The 24,219-nt window shown below is 41.5% G+C and overlaps 1 protein-coding gene across 1 annotated transcript in view; it reads right to left on the minus strand.

Annotated features, from left to right (window-relative positions):
• The window catches only part of Pkhd1 (PKHD1 ciliary IPT domain containing fibrocystin/polyductin), a 463,409-nt gene that overhangs the window by 425,746 nt on the left and 13,444 nt on the right, over positions 1-24,219 (minus strand). Inside the window, exons 6-12 of the mRNA XM_052192751.1 lie at positions 11,033-11,111; positions 9,537-9,611; positions 8,275-8,339; positions 7,782-7,821; positions 6,787-6,857; positions 1,817-1,918; positions 433-528 (exon numbers count right to left, since the gene is read on the minus strand). Coding sequence (XP_052048711.1) covers positions 433-528; positions 1,817-1,918; positions 6,787-6,857; positions 7,782-7,821; positions 8,275-8,339; positions 9,537-9,611; positions 11,033-11,111 — 528 coding nt within the window. The remainder of the gene's footprint in view (positions 1-432; positions 529-1,816; positions 1,919-6,786; positions 6,858-7,781; positions 7,822-8,274; positions 8,340-9,536; positions 9,612-11,032; positions 11,112-24,219) is intronic.

Here is a 24,219-nt window from a genome sequence, read left to right on the forward strand (position 1 = left end):
CAGGGGAAATAGACAGCATTTAAATATACTCCACTGTGCCTCTCTCTGACCTACCTACTGCCACTGCTATGAGCACAGAAGGGCATGCTCCACTGCTCCTGTCTCCCCGGCCAATAAACAGACAACGGCCTGACCAAATGAAGAGAGGCAGTTCGGGGATTCCATTCAGTAGCCACGGTGTCGTGGTGGCAGTTATGTTCTTCCTGAAGTCCATTGCTTAGACATATGGCTGGGGCCGGAATGTAGTGCCACTCAGGAACAGAATACAGCTAAGAGATTCTCTTATATGATAGGTTTGACCATGGCATTGAGGATCCAATTAGTCACACTGCTGAGACAGAATTCAAGCATGTTTTCTTCTACTTCTTGGATCCGTAAGACAAAGCATGACAGTGGACAGAGTTTGCTGAGCAGCCTGAGTGATTTTCTTACCTGCCTGAGGAGCAGTGAGCCTTGCCTGGTTTCCTGGAGCCCTGGTGGTGCACTCAATCTTCCGGGGAGACACATGTCTAATATCACATGGGATGCCTAAGGAGAATTTTTAAATCTCATAAATACACCTGTAAATAAACACACACACACACCACCATGCCACACCACACCATGAACCCACACACGCCACGCATGCACACATGTATACACGCAATGCACGCCACCCGCACCATGCATGCACTCACACATGCGCACGTGGAAAAAAAAGCTGAAAAGGGTCCTGCTGATGTAAAGGGTGGGGTTTAGATAGTAGCAAAAGTTGTCACTCTGACCGAAGGAGGTCAGGAAAGGGACTGTGCAGTGAGCAGGGGATGCGTGTGGAGCAGTGCGTGGCCGGCTGTGAGCAAGCAAGTCACACAAAGCAACTCCATTCCTGGGGAGGTGTTGACCCTCTTGCTCTGTGGGGAGGGTAAGTGCAGTGTGAGTGTGTCAGCAGCAGCCCTGTTAAGGCCACCACACGGTTTCCCAAGGGAACTCTCCAGAGGAGACTGCATAGGAAATGCCCACCTGCTCCTGCCAAAGATGAAGGGAAGGGCACCCTTTGGGGTAAGGCAGATATGTTTTCTCTTCACTTTATCCATAGGACAGATAGATATGCACATATGCTGAATCTTCCTGAAGGCCACCCTGTCAATGTGGCACATGAGCAAGATGATGGGACAAAATCCCACCTGGTTGCCAACACATACAGGCAAAGACCTTAGAAGATCAGATATCAGAAAGGACAAAGGGGGGCTTATGTGACTTTCAGGGAGTGGGGGACCAGAAAAGAGGAAATCATTTGAAATGTAAATAAAAACTATATAGCAAATTAAAAAAAGAAAGAAAGAAAGGACAAAGGACAAATCCAGAACCAATGACAGGGCTTGGTATGGCGGGCAGACACCTTCCAGCAAGTCTGACAGCCTGAGTTTGATCCCCAGGATAAGGAGAGAATTCACTCTGAAAAGCTTCCTCTGAACTCCACAGGAGTGCTGTGGCACACATTCACACACACACACACACACACTCATACACCCACACACACTGCACACACATATACTCATTCATATGCATAGACACCATACACTTAGACTCATACACATACATACACACCACACACATACACATACACACCACACATACTACAGACACTTAACATAAAAATATACTCATCCACATCTATACACACACTAAATACATACATACATACATAAATGTATGTTTCAAGTGTGAGACAGCCTCTCCTCTCAGCCATAAGCTATAAGAGATAAAAAAAAAAAAAAAACAAAAAACCCTACAGCATTTAAAACTGAATCATTTTCAGCCATTTCAGCATAATTACCTGCAATGGTAACCCGGGCAGAAGGGTCAAAAAAATCTCCTGTAATGATGATATCTGTTCTTCCCCCAAGGCTCCCAACATTTGGAAACACAGATAGGATTTCTGCAAGCATTTATAAAAATGTAAGTTTCTAAATATATAACGTGATGTGACCCAGAGAAACCACCACCGCTTAATTCTTACACTGCAAGTTAAACAACAGCTGAAGTTTTTCTAATAGTCGTTTTCAATGCAAATAATAACAAAAAGACTATAAATATATATTGTACAGACAGGATCAGTAGTTATAAGGAAGGCCACTCAGTATCAGCAAAGGTCCCTGCATCTCTTATGCTTTATTATGAAGTATGTCTCTTCACATCAAAGATTTAATTTAACATTGGGAGAAGAGCAGGTTACACCGCAGGGAGAGCTGGGACTTTCCTTACCCAGTCCTTTGTTCTACCCAAGGTGCATGCAATGTCCTACCCACTCTTCCTTCAAGCTGAATCCCCTATAGCAATGTGAAGCACACCCTCAAGGATTTCATGCTATCCTTTCCTTAGTTTTTTAATCGTGTGTGTATGGGGGTAGGGAGGTGTTGTGCTTACAGAGGCCAGGAGATGACATCAGATTATCTTGGAGCTGAAGTTATAGGTCATTCTGAGCTCCCTCCCATGGGTGCTAACAATTAAACTCAGGTCTTCTACAAGATCAGGATGTGCTCTTAACCACCAAGACATCCCTCCAGCCCTTCAACCTTTCCTTAGATATTAGTTTAAAATCTGATTCCTTCCAGGGGAAAGAAGAGTTGTTCTCTTTGATAAACTAAGTATAAACATATATGTATTCATAGTATAATGTATAGTGGACATGTATTCAGACATGACATAAACTAAATGTATTTGCACAGGGGTTGGTCATGAATAATTATAACTTCAAAGTAGGAATCATTTTTCTAACCTGCTTTGCTACTAGACATCGTAAATGAATAAAATGCATTTGAATTACTCTCACCTCCCACCCTCTCAACACCCTTCCCTCCCTACAAATCCTTTGCCCACAGTCTAATCTTCTTGCTTTGTTTAGTGACCCACTGATCTTAACCAAGGTCATCTGTTTGACCAGACATTTAATACTGTCCACTAGCACTTGGCACATTCATCGATGGGTCTAGAAATGAAGACAATGCCCCCACAGGCTTCCAGAACTTTTCAGAATCCAATAATTATACTCCATGATTGCAGGCAAGTCTCGGGCAGGTCCAGTGTGAATTTAAGATGGTGGTGACTTTACCATGGCTGGAAGTTGGCATTATATACCCCTCCTTCCTATCTCTGGGTCTTACATTCCTGCTGGGCTCTCTTCCACGGTGTTTCCTGAGCCTTGGAGGAAGTAGTTTAAGTGTCTTATTTAGAGCCAAGTGTTCAGCCAACACTTATTGGCAGCATCTGGAGCAGCCGTGAATCTTCGCATTCACTATTGTTCACTAGGAAGAGAGGCTTCCTGGCCTTTTAGAACAGCTGTAGGTAGCACAATCTTTTTCCAGCATCCACATAGGGCCTACTCCATTACATTAGGAATATAACGAGGAATTCAGAGTAGTCTCTTCCTTCAAGCACATGACGATGGTAAGGAAGTGTATGTATGTGGGAATATAATTACAGTAGATAATTACATACAGGTCAGCAAAATTAAAGAGGCTATGAAGTAGAGAGAGGCTTAGGAGTAGATTGGGATACAGAGTATGTGATGGCTAGTGCCCAGGGAGTGGTACTATTAGAAGGTTGGAGTAGGTGTGTCACTGTGGGTGTGGACCTCTGCTAGCAGCCTTCAGATGAAGATATAGAACTCTCAGGTCCTCCTGCACCATGCCTGCCTGGATGCTGCCATATTCCAGCCTTGATGTTAATGGACTGAACCTCTGAACCTGTAAGCCAGCCCCAATTAAATGTTGTCCTTTATAAGACTTACATTGGTCATGGTGTCTGTTCATAGCAGTAAAACCCTAATTAAGACAGAGTAGAGAAAAATGGTTTCTGGATATAATATCTGAACTGAATCTTAAAGGGTGGGTTTAAACTGACTAAGGAAAGTGGAACATGAAGATGTACACCTAGTGTAGTCCTAGCACTGGGAAGGCTACAGCAATGAAACAACAAACTCAGGCTAGCTTGGGCTATAGAGCAAGACTGTTTCAGGAAGAAAATTAAAAAATAATAATAGTTGACCACATAAAAGGGAGAGGGGACATCGAAAGCAAATAATAGGTAGAGTAGGGAAAGGTTACAAAATGCTTATTGGTGTTGCTAGAATATGCAGAGGTGGGGATGAGAGTCAGGGAGAGAGGAGAGGTAGGAAGAATGGGGAGGAGAACCAGTGAGCACGGAAGCACATAATAAGGAGATAGACATTTAGGCTGTCTCACTGAAGATGTGACTCCCGTAGAGCAGTTCTCAACCTGTGCGTTGCAACCCATTTGGGGGTCCAATGACCCTTTCACAGGGGTCTCCTAAGACTGTCCTGAATATCCAATGTTTGCATTTATGATTCATGGCAGTAGCAAAATTATAGTTACAAAGTGGCAGTGAACATAATCTTATGGATGGAGGGTCAGCTCAACGTGAGGAACTGTATTAAAGGGTCACAGCAACCACTGCTCTAAAGACTGTGCACAGTGAAGAAGTGCCGGGTGTGTGCTTGATATAGACATTGCTTGTAACTGTGTAGAACACGGATCTGCAGGGGATCAACATTGTCAGATCCCCTGACAAGTCACGAGAGCAAGCTATACTGGAGATTATGGACTCCCAATTGCACAGAGGTTATAAAGATAAAATAGATGTGTCAACTGGATGTAGTGGTACAATCCTTTAATTCCAGAAAGTAGGAGGCAAAGGCAGACAGATCTCTGAGTTCGAGGCCAGCCTGGTCTACCAGGCATGCTCCAGGATAGCCAGGGCTGCAAAGAGAAACCTTGTTTCCAAAAACCAATAATAAAATAAAATAAGTGTCTTATTTAATAAATATGTGGGAATAGAATGAAGAAACTTGTTATTCCATGACCATGATAATAAAAAGGACAAAGAAATGTTGGGTAAATTCAAATATTCTTCCTCGTTAACTACTTTAGCCAATCTTTGGAAGTAAAAGGACAAGCACCACCTTATTCGTTTCTTATAGGTTGAATTCAGGCTCAGAAAAGCTTAGAGGCTTAACCACACCGGAGTACTTGCTGAGTGCCAGCCCTAAGAGACTAAGTCCCAGACCCTTACGGATTCTCCATATCTCCAAGGATCCCTCCACTATGAAAATGTTCATGCCTCTGAGTCTTCATCCCAAGAAATGTAGGACCACAGATAAGGTCAACCTACTCATCCAGCCCATCAGAGCTCCAAATCACAGCAGAATCATAGAAGCCTGAGTCAGGGTACCAGAGACAGTATGCTCCCTGAACGGCGTTGGCTAAGTGCGTGAGGTTTTCCATTTGCAGGGATCTTTAGATAAGTTGCGCCCACTCTTGACCTGCTTTTCTCAATAGTAACACAAGGGCAGTATTTCCTATTCTTTAGCTCAAGGAGGTGAATATTGGGATTATATGCCAAAGACTCAACATATGTAACTGTCTTGTTGCTGTCTGTAGCTGTATCCATCAGTATGGATGCTTCTTTACAACTATTCTCAAACACACCAGGTAACTAACTACTTAAGATAAGAAAGGCAAGGGTCAGAATTCAGCTCTAGCAGGATGAGCTGTCTAGAGTACGAACAGTCTTTGTCCCACCTTCTAGAAGATGATTGCTTTCTCTTTTGGAAAGGGAGGTTTTTTTTTTTTTTTTTTTTTTCTGCTTCTAAGATCTGAACCTACCTCACAGACACGTTTTCAGCATATCTGTGATTGTATCCCAACCCAGACACTGGGTGCTCTCTTTAAACAGCCAACTGCCTACTAGTGAACTGCAAGTCCCCGATTTCATGTGAGTTTCCAGTTTTCATTGTTCGCCCTTTGGTATCAGAGTTTGCCCATCAGAGAGTAGCACCATAGCTTAGCATCAGAACAGGCAAGTCATAAACCAAACTTATGACTTATGGCTGTGAGAATAACCAGAAAGAAGTCCAATTATATTTTTAAGTACCACTTTCCTTCTGTTACTTTTCAGAACATACAGGAAGGCACAAGTCCTCTTTGTTTCATTTAGTCTATAGTTATATCTTTGTGTCTACAATTGAGCCTCCTTGGATGTAGTCAAAAGACACTTGACAGTGTATCTATAAACAACAGATCATATCTGTATCAGTTAGTGCCATAGAATATACTGGTGCTGAAACCTTGTCATGTTAGTGAGATCGGCAAGGCTACTGTAAGGGCATATACAACACACAACACATATATTTATGGTGATGCCAGTGCATATAAATCCACTATACTCCATTGGAGAAAGAAGAGAATGGGAAACAGAATAACTACAATTATGAAACTGCCAAACAACAATAAAGTATTAAAATTCATTAAAAGTATAACACAAATATGTACAATCTATATTTAATAATAACATTTAATTTATTTGCCTTTGTCTGCTTTTTATATTATTCCTATGCTTTTTCTGTTATTCTACAATGTTTACTCTTGTTTATAAAAAAAAAAGTTCACTGTAAAAACAGTTTGCTGTGCTACACTGATGCCAGCCTCATGTGTGCTGGGTTTACATCATCCCTTGCTTGCAGCACGAGTCCACCATGCAGCATCTGCATTTGTGTGCATGCAAGCTGGGGAGAAAGTATAAGAACTGTAGCATGATGTCTCAGGACATCAGCAATCAGTGCAGGATTTTAAGCACCAGAACTGATTCAGATACAAGCAGTTTACCTTTAACCAGAACGAAGGGGTCGTGTTAATAGTCACAGAAAGACTTCCAGAAGAAGAGCAGAGTCTAAGTTTGAGTGCACTGTGAGGGAAGGAATGAAGAAGACAGGATGAAGGGGAAGATTACCTGGGTGTGTCTGGTACAGGAACAGCTCCTGTTTAGCACTGATCAGCCAGGCTTCCTTATGCACCATCGACCTCCAAAGGAAAGCAAAGGCTTTTGATAAAATGTCACCTACAATTGCATTTTTGTATAAACCAGCTTCTCAAAAGGGGGTTCATAAAATAACCTCTAAATTTTGACACCAGATCCTTTTGATAACCACAAAGCAATATCAATGAATATAAGATTGTTTTCTCATAGAAAATTACTGAATGTATTGGAATAATCTCTATTTTGTCAGAAGGGTTAAATGCAACAGGAAATATGAATGGGCATAAGGCCTAATACTGGGGAATGTTCACTAGATGGATAAGCTAGATTCGTACAATAGATAAATGGACACAGTAGATTCCTACAATAGCTATTAGATACAATAGATTACTACAATAGAATAGATTAATTTGGTTCTTGAGAATAGAGAAAGAGAAAACAAATACGTACTTTGAGCTATATACTCATATTTAATATGTTGATATAATCACAATGAAACTAATATTAAACAGTGAATGTACTTTGAAGGACAAAACATCTGCAGGAACAAGAAGTAAGACACACAGAGAAATCCAGAATCTTAATTTATCTGTGCCTCCAAAAAATGGCGAAATATGAATTCTTTCCCTCTTGAAGAAGGCAATTCTTATAATGACACAACATGTCTCTGGAAACTGTTACCCACAACACACACTCACACACACACACACACACACTAACTGCAGTCGTTGCACTTTGACTGAAGGGCTAGTTCTTAAAATTCTGTATCATCCCAGCATCACAGAACCGTCTGTGATACCCATAGGTCAGTCAGAACACAATGCTCTCTCAAATGAAAGAAATCCAAGAGAAGTTTGCTATATCCTACTGGGGTGTGGTTGAAATTATAAAGGTTAAAGGACATGACATACACTGGATATTACAGACAATACAAGACTCAGGCAGATTTGTCTACCCCAGTTACTCACCTCCCTTTGTTAAATACTGAGAAACTAACATTCTGGGAACCTGAAACACAAAGAAACACACAGTAATATGTGTGCAAAGACTGTACAGGACTCTCCTGAGCCAGGACACCCTTGGCCCAAAACTCCAGTACCATCATTACTGTACAAGCCTGGAATTTCTTTCATCTTACCCAGGTAAATCTTTCAGAGAATCAATACCCATGACTTTCATGAAGAAATGAACACATGTATGGCAAGTAAAATGTTGGGCTTAGATTTAGATGAATCCTAACACACTGATTGATATTATCAGCATGATCACTTGGAAAGTAAAATTACTGATTGTGACAATGAAATTAGTTTACACAGAAGTTGCTTTGTGCAGTGTTTTCAGAAGTTATTTTGGTAGCAATTATTATTCACATAATACCGAATAAGAAATATGGGGGTTTTGTTCCTTTCTAGATACCAAGAAATAAATTATTTCCTTTAAAATGATAATCCTAAAACAGACCAATGTAATCGCCTTCCACACGACACTGCACGGTCCCCAGGCCACGCTCCTCCTGGATGGGAAAACTGTGGAAAAAACATACTGAAGTAAGAATAACCAAGCAGATGCTTAGAGTTCCCAGCTCTTTAAAGAAAATAATGGATAAAAGTCAAATTAGCCAGAGGAAACCGATACATACTGGAGGTATCGATAGTAAGGTTAACAGGATAACACTAACTGGAGCTGCCAATACATATTACCCATGGTAAATATACAGTGCAACAAACAAAATTTAACTTACTCCTAGTTTCTATTTAGTTTTCTCTTCCCAAAACTCTATTTTATGACAAATATAATAAAATGTATCAAGAGGCATGACCTAAAAACTGACAATCTCAGGCACATGAATAGAAGACACTAGAAAGAAACTATAACATAGAATTTGGCTCCCCTAAAAACTTGTCCCAAGAGCTAGGCCATAGCACAGAATTCTTCTAATAGCCTCAGAGCAAAGTTAATCCACCTAGTTGAAAGTGAAACAAGAATCTAGCCTAATTTTGGCTGTATGACCTAAAGCACATATACACTCATTTTAAAACGTTTCAGAATGGGACTTTATGTGGGCAAGACTACTCATAGCTAGCTCTGAGTTTGATTAAGAGGGCCTGTCTCTTTGACTAGGGTTGGAAGGAGATCTATTATGATTCCAACACATCCAATTTAAGCATACCTGCACATACATGTAAAACCTCACACATGCATACACACTTATAAGCATGCACACATAAACATGAACACCAGTAGCATATTAAAAAGGGAAAGAAAAATAAACACGTTTCAGGCAATGTTTGTTTTCCTGGTCATTATAGTAACAGTGGTTACTACATGAGTTCTGAAGATTTCATAATCATACAGGGTTACAGGCCCAAGTCCTCCCCTTGCTCTTCAAGAAACTCTGCCTCATCTTCAAAGAAAGACTGATAACCATATATATATCACTATTACTGACTAACTTCAATGTAGCCTTGGTGTGGGGGTTGCCTTTAGTAAGCAGTACCTTCCCATTTCCACAAAAGGTTGTAGATTCTCCTTTACTTTTTATTTTCTATTGATAACCAAACATTTCATCTTTTCCAGTAAGCCTAAAGAGAGAAAACTACTACATGTGATTCTTGTTTTTTTGAAATGATTAATGTATGTGTATGCAGTTGTCATATGGAAGAAAGTGAAAGCACACACATTCACAAGAAAACAGTAACAACAGCAACAACAGAAGTACTCACCAGCTTCCTGTCTGCCGGTTTATAAGAGAACAAGGAGTAATCCATTTGTCTTCTCCAGCTTCCAGGATCAATGGGCTGGATTGGAGGGGGGAAAACAGAAACAAAGACAGAAACAGTAGTGCAGTGTTTCCAGTAAACATGGCTGCCAAGAGGCAGAATGTTATGAACTTTCTCCTTTGGCCCTACCAGGTAGGTACCATTGCAGGGGACAGTGAAGACCATAACTTTTCCCCCAGAGAACAGAGGCACCCTCATGGCCCATGCTTCTGCACTGCACACAGAACTTTTACAAACCCTTCCCCATATTGGCCATGCTTGGTCTGAACAGTTATTGTAGACTTTGCATCTTCACTGCCCCTTTTAGAAGTTGGATCCCAGATGGAGGCTGAGATAGGTCTGCACCGTGGAGATGGCATATTGGCTAAGGATGTACTTGGACATTCTGTCTATTGTAGAAACCCATTTTTTAATTTAAGAAGAAAAAGAGGTTGATAACTTCTTAATAGTAGAAATAGAGAGAAGAATTAAAAAGATGGAGAAGCTATAGGAAATGCCTCTAAGACATTCACTCCGGGGTGAAGAAAATTTTAAACACTGTGTATAGACACTATGCAGTTGGTTAAATAGAGAAATAATGTTTCTTCTGCCTTAAAAATCCTCACTATAGTTACTGGATTTGTTGAGGGATAGCAGTTGCTTATGACTTCCCATGAACTCTGGTCTTCTTCTCCCCAGCATGGATGATTTTATAGTAACATTTTATACTTCCAATGTGTCCATTGAAAAAAATCATGTTCACAACTAATCATTCCAAAAAACATTACAAACTGCACAACTTTTAATACCTGAATTCATGAATCCTTCCCTGTTTGGTAACTGAGCCCATAGTTCCCTCTCATCCCACCAGTAGGACGTCTGAATGAACAAGTGGAAAATAACCAACTAAAATGAGAGGTAAATGGACTTTTGTGTTTATGTATCACTTTAGAAAGAATTTACCCCCAGGGTGGAGAGAGGGAAGGGTAAGAATCAAAAGGAAAAACCCATGGATATAGATAGTTACAGTACAATTCACACAGGGTCTAGTCTTTATTTGTCAGAGAAAGGAAGGAAGGAAGGAAGGAAGGAAGGAAGGAAGGAAGGAAGGAAGGAAGGAAGGAAGGAAGGAAGGAAGGAAGGGAGAAAGGAAGCAAGGAAAGATGAAAGAGGAAACAAAGAAGGAACAAAGAAACAAAAGAAGGAAGGAAGGAAGGAAGGAAGGAAGGAAGGAAGGAAGGAAGGAAGGAAGGAAGGAAGGAAGGAAGGAAGGAAGCAAGCAACTTAATCTGCCAGCTGCAATCACATTCACAAAGTAAGAACTGAAATCTGGTGGCCAAACTGCAGAGAAAAAAAAACAGCAGTTCTGTGTCAAGTGCTTACAATTTGCTGCAGTAGAGAAAGCTGGCCCCAGGATGCCATCTAGCACATATGTAACACAGGAACAAACATATGCTTACCCCTCCATGTAGTCCACATCAGGATCAAAGGTCTCCAACCGGCCAGCGATGACCCGGCCGTACACGTGCACTACTTCTCCTGTTTTAAGAAGAGTTAGATCAAACTCCAAATGTATAGCATAAATTCTGTTTGTGTTTGTTTTGTTACATATATCCAACAAAGCACAGGTATATAAAGTTTAATAAATGATATTAATGTAAAATGAGTGCTAGAACCCAGTGGCCAGGGTTATATACCAGAAAAAAAAAAGGATATGTTCAAGGAGACAGATATGCATCTTTTTTTTTCAGTAAGAATGTTATACAATGTATGCACACATTAAATACCATGTGGCATCCTATATGCAACGTGATGCATGTGTGTTTTAGGTGTCATACCCCAGTCCTCATCAGAGAAGCTTCCTTTGGTAGTAGACAGGGATTAGCACAGAGATTTACAACTGAACAACTTGCAAAGGGTAGGAGTTTCAGAGTGCTTAGCTCTTTGGGGGGATGCCCATCTCACACCCCTCTCCCAAGACTCAAGAGTCATTGTGTAAGAGGGAGAGACAGGATGATGAGCAGGAAACACTGTTTTCCAGACAAACCGAGGCAGCTGCACAAGCAAACTCATGGTGCTTGTGGAGGCGCCATGCAGAAAACCTGTGCAAGCTCAAAGCAGACAAAATGCCAGCATGGAGTAAGGCAGTTCAGCATGAAACTCTATCCCTAGACACAGAGCTATTGGCAATTGATAGCTGCTGGGAGCGGGGAGTAAATTTTCTTTAAGAGTGATGTCCCTGCCCTGCCAGAGCCTTACACATACAGAGGCAGATGCTAGCAGCCAACCATTAGACTGAGCGCAGGGTCCCCAATGGAGGAGTTAGAGGGAGGACTGGAGGAGCTGAAGGGGTTTGCAGCCCCATGGGAAGAACTCTGATGTCAGCCAACCAGATGCCCCAGGACTCCCAGGGACTAAGCCATCAATCAAGGGAGTACGCATGACTCCAGCTGCATTTGTGGCAGAGGACTGCCTTGTCAGGCATTGGTAGGAGGAGAGGTCCTTGGTCCTCTGAAGGCTCAATAGATGCCCCAGTGTGGGAAATCGAAAGGGGGTAGGTGGGAGTGGGTTGGGCAGAAGGGCATCCTCATGGAGGCAGGGGTGGGAGGAGGGGTTGGGGATTTTCTGGGAAGGGGAAAACCGGGAAAGGGAAAACCCCGGGAAAGGGAATAACATTTGAAATGTAAATGAAGAATATATTAAATAATAAAGGAAAGGAAAAGGAAAAGGAAAAGGGAAAGGGAAAGGAAAAGGGAAAGGGAAACGGAAACGGAAACGGAAACGGAAAGGGAAACGGAAAGGGAAGGGAAAAGGAAAGGGAAAGGGAAGGGAAAAGGGAAGGGGAAAGGGAAGGGAAAGGGAAAGGGAAAGGGAAAGGGAAAGGGAAAGGAAAGGGAAGGGAAGGGAAGGGAAGGGAAAAGGGAAGGGAAGGGAAGGGAAAGAGAAGGGAAAAAGAAAGGAAAGGAAAACGGAAAGGGAAAGGGAAGGGAAGGGAAGGGAAGGGAAGGGGAAAGGAAAGAAAAAAGCATGGCCCCTGGGAAGTCAATCATGCACCAACGGAAGGCCACACACCCAAGCGTATATGGGCAGCACAAATTGGACTTGGGGTGTGTGTGTGTGTGTGTGTGTGTGTGTGTAAGGAAATAAAAAAGAACACAAAATTGGGTAGGTAGGGAAGGAGGAAGCAGATCTGGAAAGAGCGGGTGTGACCAAAATATATTACATGAGAATCTCAAAGAACTATAAAAATGAGAAAACAAGCCAGGTGTGGTGGCGCATGCCTGTAATCCCAGCACTTGGGAGGCAGAGGCAGGTGGATTTCTGAATTCAAGGCCAGCCTGGTCTACAGAGTGAGTTCCAGGACAGCCAGGGCTATACAGAGAAACCCTGTCTCGAAAAAACAACGAGAAAGAAAAAGAAAGGAAGGAAGGAAGGAAGGAAGGAAGGAAGGAAGGAAAGAAGGAAGGAAGGAAGGAAGGAAGAAAGAAAGAAAGAAAGAAAGAAAGAAAGAAAGAAAGAAAGAAAGAAAGAAAGAAAGAAAGAAAGAAAGAAAGACAAGAAAGACAAGAAAGACAAGAAAGAAAGAAAGAAAGACAAGAAAGACAAGAAAGACAAGAAAACAAAATAAAAAGCCATATGAAGAGGTCATGTCACACATTCTGATTGGTCTTCTGGTATCCTACGTAGTTTCCGTAACTCTAAGTACAAAAGATAAAAGTCCCTCACGAGCCAAATGGACAGGAACTAAAACCAAGCACAAAACAAGTGAGAGAGTTAGGGCTAAAGTCTGTATAGTGGGCATATGTTGCTCACTGAGCAGAGACAGGGCAAGCCATGTACAATGTCATACACCTATAGCCCCAGCTACTCACAATGTTCAGGCTTAGCAATATTATAAACTAGCTTTACAGATGAGAGAGCTATTTGTTGATCTAGTAAGACCTCAGCTATTGCCTCTCGTACTCTTTTAGCTTCTTTCTTGCCCTATTGGGCTCTTCCCTCCCCCCCTTTCCCCTTTCTTCTTCCCCTCCCCCTCTCTCCACATGGTCATGACTGGCCTCTACTCCTCTACTCTCTCCTTTTCTCTGCCTTTCTCTGCCTCTATTACCCTCTTAACTTCCCTTCCCTATGCCCTGAATAAACTCTATTCTATACCAAAAAAAGAGAGAGAGAGAGAAGAAAAGAAAAGAAAAGTAAAGTAAAGAAAAGAAAAAAAAAGGAGAAAAAACCTCAAAACCTGAAAAAAAGGATGTCTCTAAGATACTTGTGGTCACTGCATCCAGAAAACTTTTGAGTTACTCCATGAGCAGTTAAAGATGCTAACCACCACCAGCAGCAGCAGCAGCAGCAACAACAACAACAACTGTGTGTTCTTTGCATGCTGTTCTGCATGTCATTAGTAAGAGGGAACTTTCATCTGCAGTAATTGCATGCCTAGCAGTGACCCTGTCAGGTGAATAGTGAGATACTTAAGGACTGAGACAAAGGTCACAGAGTTTTCAGAAGGCTGGAACCTCAAATTCTCTGCTGCTGCTAAAAATATCTATCAGGTGTTGACAATGCCACATCACTGGTTTCCCAGCCCCAGATACTCAAGTTTTGTTATGTGCCACTTGAAAACGATTAGCAGATCACAGACATGAGAAGGTCCTGTGGGCTCTTTGGTTGTCTGTTCCCAGACAAAGAAGCCAAACAGAGGCTGACAAATGGGTGAAGTAGAACACAGTGCCAGGGGATTCTGCGTCACAGAGAAGGGCTGTTAAGCACATACAGGAATCCAACTACCCATAAAATAGCACGCCATCTCTTCTGTAGCCACCTCCTCCCGCATGTCCCTAGCTGCTACTCTGGGCAAGCTTCCCAAATGAAATGAGAGTAATTGTCCAGAAAGTGATTGTGGAGGTGCAGCCATGTGCATCGTGCCTCGAGGGACCAATCTGACAGGGCCAGCCACCAATCGCCTCCCCACCTCCCCGAGGTAGAAGAGACAGTGCAGAACTCCGCCTCAGCGAGACAAACTGGCTTGACAGAGCTGCAGAGCATCTGACATCCCACTCTCATCTCCCATCGCTCCTCATTCATCCTTCATCACAATAAGGTCTCTGCCACCTAAACCGGAGCTTTCTGCACTCAGCAGCAGGAACCCAGATGTCTGCGCGGAATTCCCACAGTGTGCATCCCTTCTCATAAAACATGATCCTGTCTCCGTTACTCAAACTAATGAAATGGGTTGCATTTGTGAGAGCTTCGTGCCAATAAGACAGTGCCAAATTCTTGTTCTTTAGAGGACAATTGAAATGCACACATACACGTGAAATATACACATTCTGTCTACACACACATACCTCGACATACAAACACTGTCTATAACCCAGATATTCCTTCTGATTACATTAACTAGTCAACCCCATCAAAACAATTAAATCAGATTACGCATTCTGACAGAATCATACCTAAAAACATAGCACCTTGGCTTGGCAAAGATTGGGTGGATAAAAAACAAAGAACTGGCCTCCCGCCAGTCAGTTACGAGGGCTCAATATTGGTTCTCGGTCGCCAGAGAAATCAGACTGAGGTACGCAAATATAACCTGAGACCAACATCGTGGGGGTCTAAGCCCGACGGGCGTTGGCCTGCACCCAGGCCCTGGGCTGATCGGGGGTCCACCCGGGTGCAAACCCGGCCAGGAGGTTTTTTTCCTCCCGGGCCGGCGCGCGCACCACCACCATTTTGCCTAAGGGAAGCCAGGGAGACCTAGCAGGCAAAACCAAACCAGCTAACAGGCATAGCCCGAGGCAGACATAGCAGGGGTCTCAGACGGTCAGGCCCCGGACTGCCCCCAGGTCCTGGGCTGCTCGGCAGGCCATCTGTGTGCTGACCCAGCCAGGAGCTTGTTTGCCTGGGCCGGCGCGCACCACCGCCATTTTGCCTACGGGAAGCCAGAGAGACCTAGCAGGCAAAACCAAACCAGCTAACAGGCATAGCCCAAGGCGGACATACCAGGGGTCTCAGAGGGTCAGGCCCTGGACTGCCCCCAGGCCCAGGACTGCTCGGTGGGCCATCTGTGTGCCGACCCGGCCAGGAGGTTGTTTATCGGGGCCGTTTGCGCACCACCGCCATTTTGCCTACGGGAAGCCAGAGAGACCTAGCAGGCAAAACCAAACCGGCTAACAGGCATAGCCCGAGGCGGACATACCAGGGGTCTCAGACGTTCAGGCCCTGGACTGCCCCCAGGCCCTGGGCTGCTCGGTGGGCCATCTGTGTGCTGACCCGGCCAGGAGGTTGTTTATCCGGGCCAGTTTGCGCACCATCGCCATTTTGCCTACGGGAAGCCAGAGAGACCTAGCAGGCAAAACCAAACCAGCTAACAGGCATAGCCCGAGGCGGACATAGCAGGGGTCTCAGACGGTCAGGCCCTGGACTGCCCCCAGGCCCTGGGCTGCTCGTTGGGCCATCTGTGTGCTGACCCAGCCAGGAGGTTCTTAGCCCAGCAGACTCTCCCAGCACTCTCAGGGAATTCGCACATGCCACCATCCTAGCCACCTGACACACCCAATTAACACCCACAGCTGAGGGGAACTTTGCACCGACATTGGCCTGCCAGGCTTTTGCCTAGACTCAGGGCCTGAGCAGCTAGGCTAGCCTTGTGTGCACCAACCCGGTTGGGAGTGCTGCTGCCCAGATCAGCCTGGGCGGCAGCACCACATCTCCAAGTCTGCAAGTGGCTAGCTGGGTTTCCGGGCAGCCAGCTGGGAGAAGTCAGTGTGCTCCAGTGAATCCAGCGGGCCCCAGCAGGAGCCTTCGGGTGCCTGCTTTGGGATCTGAACAGCCTGGGCAGCAGCACCCTGTCTACAAACAGTGCAGGAGGTAAGCTGTGCACCAGAGGCCAACTGGGAAGGGGCAGCTTGCACTGGTGAGTCCAGCACTGACAAGACAAACTAACACCAGTGAGAACTAGATGGCAAAAGGCAAACGCAGGAACGTCACTAACAGAAATCAAGGCAATATGGCAACAACTGAACCCAATTCTCCTCTACCAACATGTCCTGGATACCCCATCACACCAGTAAAACAAGATTTGGATTTAAAATCACTGGTCATGATGCTGGTACAGGAACACATGAAGGACATACTTAAAGAAATTCAGGAGAAAATGGATCAAAAGTTAGAAGCCCTTGCAAGGGAAACACAAAAATCATTGAAAGAAATCCAGGAGAATACAAAAGCCAACAAGGAGGAAATGCAAAAAACACTTAAAGAAATACAGGAGAACTTTGGTCAACAGGCTGAGGTCATGAAAGACGAAACACAAAAATCTCTTAAAGAAATACAGGTGAACTTTGGTCAACAGGCTGAGCTCATGAAAGAGGAAACACAAAAATCTCTTAAAGAATTACAGGAAAACACAAACATGCAAGTGAAGGAGCTAAGCAAAACCATCCAGGATCTAAAATCAGAAGTAGAAACAACTAAGAAAACTCAAAGGGAGACAACTTTGGAGATAGAAAGCCTTGGGAAGAAATCAGGGGACAGAGATGCAAATATCAACAACAGAATACAAGAGATAGAAGAAAGAATCTCAGATGCTGAAGATTCCATAGAAACCATGGACTCAACAGTTAAAGAAAATGCAAAATGCAAAAAGCTTGTAACCCAAAATATCCAGGAAATCCAGGACACAATGAGAAGACCAAACCTAAGGATTATAGGCATAGATGAGAGTGAAGATTTACAACTTAAAGGGCCAGCAAATATCTTCAATAAAATTATGGAAGAAAACTTCCCTAACCTAAAGAGAGAGATGCCCATGAATATACAAGAAGCCTACAGAACTCCAAACAGACTGGACCAGAACAGAAATACTTCCCGTCACATAATAATCAAAACACCAAATGTTCTAAACAAAGAAAGAATACTAAAGGCAGTAAGAGAAAAAGGCCAAGTAACATATAAAGGAAGACCTATCAGAATCACAGCAGACTTTTCACCGGAGACTATGAAGGCTAGAAGGTCATGGGCAGATCTCATGCAGACTCTAAGAGAACACAAATGCCAACCAAAACTACTATATCCAGCAAAACTCTCAATCACCATAGATGGAGAAACTAAGATATTTCATGACAAAACCAAGTTTACCCAATATCTATCCACAAACCCGGCCCTAAAAAGGATAATAGGAGGACAACACCAATAAAGGAGGGAAACTTCACCCTGGAAAAAGCAAGATAGTAACCTTTCATCAAACCCAAAAGAAGTTAAGCATTCAAATTTAAAAAATAACGTCAAAAAATGATAGGAAGTAACAATCACTATTCCTTAATATCTCTTAACATCAATGGACTTAATGCCCCAATAAAAAGACACAGACTAACTGAATGGATACGTAAACAGGACCCTACATTTTGCTGCTTACAGGAAACACACCTCAGGGTCAAAGACAAACACTACCTTAGAGTAAAAGGCTGGAAGACAATTTTACAAGCAAATGGTCTCAGGAAACAAGCTGGAGTAGCCATTTTAATATCAGATAAAAATTGACTTTCAACCCAAAGTCATCAAAAGAGACCCTGAGGGACACTTCTTGCTGGTCAAAGGAAAAATACAAAAAGAAGAACTGTCAATCCTGAACATCTATGCCCCAAATGCAAGGGCACCCTCTTTCGTAAAAGAAACTTTATTAAAACTCAAAGCACACATTGCACCTAACACAATAATTGTGGGTGACTTCAACACTGCACTTTCCTCAATGGACCGATCAGGAAAACAGAAACTAAACAGGGACACAATGAAACTAATTGAAGCTTTGGACCAATTAGATTTAACAGATATATATAGAACATTCTATCCTAAAACAAAAGAATATACCTTTTTCTCAGCACCTCATGGTACCTTCTCCAAAATCGACCATATAATTGGTCACAAGACAGACCTCAACAAATATAAGAAGATAGAACTAATCCCATGCCTCCTATCTGATCACTATGGAGTAAAAGTGGTCGTCAATAGCAACAGAAACAACAGAAAACCCACATACACGTGGAAACTGAACAATACTCTACTCAATGATACCTTGGTCAAGGAAGAAATAAAGAAAGAAATTAAAGACTTTTTAGAACACAATGAAAATGAAAACACAACATACCCAAATCTATGGGACACAATGAAAGCAGTGCTAAGAGGAAAACTCATAGCCCTGAGTGCCTCCAAAAAGAAAATGGAGAGAGCATACATTACCAGCTTAATGACACACCTGAAAGCCCTAGAACAAAAAGAAGCTATTTCGCCCAGGAGGAGGAGAAGGCAGGAAATCATCAAACTCAGGGCCGAAATCAATCAAGTAGAAACAAAGAGAACCATACAAAAAATCAACAAAACCAGGAGCTGGTTCTTTGAGAAAATCAACAAGATAGATAAACCCTTAGCCAGACTGACCAAAGGGCACAGAGAAAGTATCCAAATTAACAAACTTAGAAATGAAAAGGGAGATATAACAACGGAAACTGAGGAAATCCAAAAAATCATCAGATCCTACTACAAGAGCCTGTACTCAACACAACTGGAGAGTCTGGAGGAAATGGACAATTTCCTTGACAGATACCAAATACCAAAATTAAATCAGGACCAACTAGACCATCTAAACAGTCCCATAATGCCTAAAGAAATAAAAGGAGTCATAGAAAGTCTTCCAACCAAAAAAAGCACAGGACCAGATGGCTTCAGTGCAGAATTCTACCAGACCTTCAAAGAAGAGTTAACACCAATACTCTTCAAACTATTCCACAAAATAGAAACAGAAGGAACACTACCCAATTCCTTCTACGAAGCCACAATTACGCTGATACCAAAGCCACAAAAAGATCCAACAAAGAAAGAGAACTTCAGACCAATTTCCCTTATGAACATCGATGCAAAAATACTCAATAAAATTCTTGCCAACCGAATCCAAGAACACATCAAAACGATCATCCACCATGATCAAGTAGGCTTTATCCTGGGAATGCAGGGTTGGTTCAATATACGGAAATCCATCAATACAATCCACTACATAAACAAACTCAAAGAACAAAACCACATGGTCATTTCATTGGATACTGAAAAAGCATTTGACAAAATTCAGCATCCCTTCATGCTTAAAGTCTTGGAGAGAACAGGAATTCAAGGCCCATACCTAAACATAGTAAAAGCAATATACAGCAAACCGGTAGCCAGCATCAAACTAAATGGAGAGAAACTTGAAGCAATCCCACTGAAATCAGGGACCAGACAAGGTTGCCCCCTTTCTCCTTATCTTTTCAATATTGTACTTGAGGTACTAGCTCGGGCAATTCGACAACATAAGGAGGTCAAAGGGATACAAATTGGAAAGGAAGAAGTCAAACTATCATTATTTGCAGACGACATGATCGTCTACCTAAGTGACCCAAAGAACTCCACTAGAGAGCTCCTACAGCTGATAAACAACTTCAGCAAAGTGGCAGGTTATAAAATCAACTCAAGCAAATCAGTGGCCTTCCTATACTCAAAGGATAAGCAGGCTGAGAAAGAAATTGGGGAAATGACCCCCTTCACAATAGCCTAAAACAGTATAAAGTATCTTGGGGTGACTCTTACCAAACATGTGAAAGATCTGTATGACAAAAACTTCAAGACTCTGAAGAAGGAAATGGAAGAAGACCTCAAAAAATGGGAAAACCTCCCATGCTCATGGATTGGTAGAATCAATATAGTTAAAATGGCCATTCTGCCTAAAGCACTATACAGATTCAATGCAATACCCATCAAAATCCCAACTCAATTCTTCACAGAGTTAGGAAGAGCAATTATCAAATTCATCTGGAACAACAAAAAACCCAGGATAGCTAAAACTATTCTCAGCAACAAAAGAAAATCTTGGGGAATCAGTATCCCTGACCTCAAGCAATACTACAGAGCAATAGTGTTAAAAACTGCATGGTATTGGTACAGTGACAGACAGGAGGATCAATGGAACAGGATTGAAGATCCAGAAATGAACCCACACACCTATGGCCACTTGATCCTTGACAAAGAGGCTGAAAACATCCAATGGAAAAAAGATAGCCTTTTCAACAAATGGTGCTGGTTCAACTGGAGGGCAGCATGCAGAAGAATGCGAATTGATCCATCCTTGTCTCCTTGTACTAAGCTCAAATCCAAATGGATCAAGGACCTCCACATAAAGCCAGACACTCTGAAGCTAATAGAAAAGAAACTGGGGAAGACCCTTGAGGACATCGGTACAAGGAGAAAGTTTCTGAACAGAACACCAATAGCGTATGCTCTAAGAGCAAGAATTGACAAATGGGACCTCATAAAATTACAAAATTTCTGTAAGGCAAAGGACACCATCAAGAGGACAAATCGGCAACCAACAAATTGGGAAAAGATCTTCACCAATCCTACATCAGATAGAGGGCTAATATCCAATATATATAAAGAACTCAAGAAGTTAGACTCCAGAAAACCAAACAACCCTATTAAAAAATGGGGTACAGAGTTAAAAAAAGAATTCTCACCTGAAGAACTTCGGATGGCGGAGAAGCATCTTAAAAAATGCTCAACTTCATTAGTCATTAGGGAAATGCAAATCAAAACAACCCTAAGATTTCATCTTACACCAGTCAGAATGGCTAAGATTAAAAATTCAGGAGACAGCAGGTGTTGGAGAGGGTGTGGAGAAAGAGGAACACTCCTCCACTGCTGGTGGGGTTGCAAATTGGTACAACCACTCTGGAAATCAGTCTGGCGGTTCCTCCGAAAACTGGGCACCTCACTTCCAGAAGATCCTGCTATACCACTCCTGGGCATATACCCAGAAGACTCTCCACCATGTAATAAGGATACATGTTCTACTATGTTCATAGCAGCCCTATTTATAATTGCCAGATGCTGGAAAGAACCCAGGTATCCCTCAACAGAAGAGTGGATGCAAAAAATGTGGTATATCTACACAATGGAGTACTATTCAGCCATTAGAAACAATGAATTCATGAAATTCTTAGGCAAATGGATGGAGCTAGAGAATATCATACTAAGTGAGGTAACCCAGACTCAAAAGGTGAATCATGGTATGCACTCACTAATAAGTGGATATTAACTTAGAAAACTGGAATACCCAAAACATAATCCACACATCAAATGAGGTACAAGAAGAAAGGAGGAGTGGCCCCTGGTTCTGGAAAGACTCAGTGAAACAGTATTCAGCAAAACCAGAACGGGGAAGTGGGAAGGGGTGGATGGGAGGACAGGGGAAGAGAAGGGGGCTTACGGGACTTTCGGGGAGTGGGGGGGGGCTAGAAAAGGGGAAATCATTTGAAATGTAAATAAATTATATCGAATAAAAAAAAAGCAAAACAAACAAAAAAAAAAAAAAACAAAGAACTGCTCTCCATTTGCATGATGACCTGAGCCCACACAGTACAAGAGAGGACTGAATCCTGAAAGTTGTCCCCTGACCATTACACACAAGCTGGGGCACATGTGCACATCATGTACATAGTATACATACTACACGGCACATGCACACACACATACACACACTAATAATAGTAAAAAGGTAAATGCAATAGTTTTATATTAGTAACTATGTTCATATACATCTACCAAGCATGAAATATAGAACAAATGAAATATCTGATATGTGTATGTGTGTATAAAGACATACAGACAGACATATACACATGCAGGAATTTGCCAATAAAAAGATAGCAAAATACATCTTTTAAAAGCTGTGTTTATTATTTGTTCTAACGAAGGTGGACAAAGCATCCTCTTCTTCTATGGAAATCTCATAACCTTACCCAGCCACCTTGTCTTCCACCTTCCTGGCTCTAATCTTCCCATGTTTTGTCCTTTCTGAGCCTTTTGACTAAGAGCGAGTACACATGCCCATGTATTTAACTCATGTACAAATCCTCTCCATAAGCATCAGGGCTAACAGCATTCCACGCTGTATCTAGTACCAGTTTACATGCCACAAAATAGTTACACATACAGGGTTATCTGAGTTCAGATCTCAGCCACACTACTTTTTATTGATATGACTTGAGAGCAGTGCTGCTCAACCTGTGGGTAGCGACTCCTTTGGGAGATTCACATCAGATATCCTGTATACCTTACAGTTACATTACAATTCAAAAAGTAGCAGAATTACAGTTATGAGGTAGCAAAGGCATAATTTTATGGTTGGGGGTCACCACAATATGAGGAACTGTAATAAAGGGTTGGGGCTTTAGGAAGTTGAGGACCACTGCTTTAAGCAAATACTTTAACCTCCAATACTTCATTTCTTTTCTCCTCAGAATGAAAATAATAAGAATAGATCCTGTAGCGTCATGGTTTTTGTGATCCTCAGATAATAACACATATGAAGAGTTAAGAATATAAGTAGACACACAGAAGGGGCTCAGTAAAGACTTCCTGGTATGAGTGGACTAAGATAGGTGATAATAAAGCCAAGTGGTGGTGATTTCTATCTCTGCCAGTCTCCTGTATCAACTCCTTTAGATTTTGTTGGAATTTTTTTTTTTAAATCATGTTCTGTAAGCGGTGGTTCTGATGCTTTGATCAGGAATCTGAGTGTGAATGCTGAAGGTCCTGTTCCCCAACTGGTTCTTTTTTTTTTAAAGATTTACATGGAAAATATTTCAGATAAAATAGAAGAGATACATAGAAAAACATGTTAAAATTGACAATTTTCATGGAAAATGAAAGAGTAAAGTAGTAGACATGTAAAACATTGCTAAATTAATTGAAATATGAAATAGAAATATTTTATGATAGAATTGAAGATTTACATGGAAAGTATTTCTGATAAAATTGTAGAAAAAATTTAGGTGTTAAAAATGTTAAACATATTAGCATTAAAGATTATCATGGAAAATTTTATATAGATTGTAGGCATAAAAGTATTCCTGAGTTGATTGAAAGTAGAATTATAAATATTTTCTGATAAACTTGAAGATTTACATAGAAAATATTTCTGAATATTTTAATATTCAGAATATAATAAAATAATAAAATTGAAGAATACATAGAAAAACATATTAAAATTAAAGATTAACATGGAAATTATACAGATATAGCGATAGGCATAAAGATAATTCTAAGTTGATTGAAGGTGGGATTATAAACATTTTCAGATAAAATTGAAGATTTACATGAAAAATATTTCTGGTACAATTCAAGAAATATATAGTAAAAGACATTAAAATTCACTATTTCATGGAAAATTTTACATATAAGATGGTAGATATAAAAACTCTTTCTAAATTAATTTAAGGTGGAATTAGAAACATTTGTGATAAAAAATTTACATTGAAAACATTTCTGATAAAATAGAGGAAATATATAGAAAGACATATTAAAATTAAAGATTATCATGAAAAATAATGCAGATAAAATGATAGACCTAAAAATATTACTAAATTAATTAAAAAGGGAATTACAAACATTTTCTGATAAAATTGAAGATTTACATGAGAAATATTTCTGTTAGTCTATGTTTTTTTTGCTTTTCCTAGAGTGCAGTTTCCCTTCTTGTGTTGGAATTTTCCATCAATTATCCTTTGTAGGGCTATATTTGTGGACAGATATTGTGTAAATTTGGTTTTATCATGGAATATCTTGG

Source organism: Apodemus sylvaticus, chromosome 9, assembly GCF_947179515.1.
Source record: "Apodemus sylvaticus chromosome 9, mApoSyl1.1, whole genome shotgun sequence".
NCBI classification, from domain to species: domain Eukaryota; kingdom Metazoa; phylum Chordata; class Mammalia; order Rodentia; family Muridae; genus Apodemus; species Apodemus sylvaticus.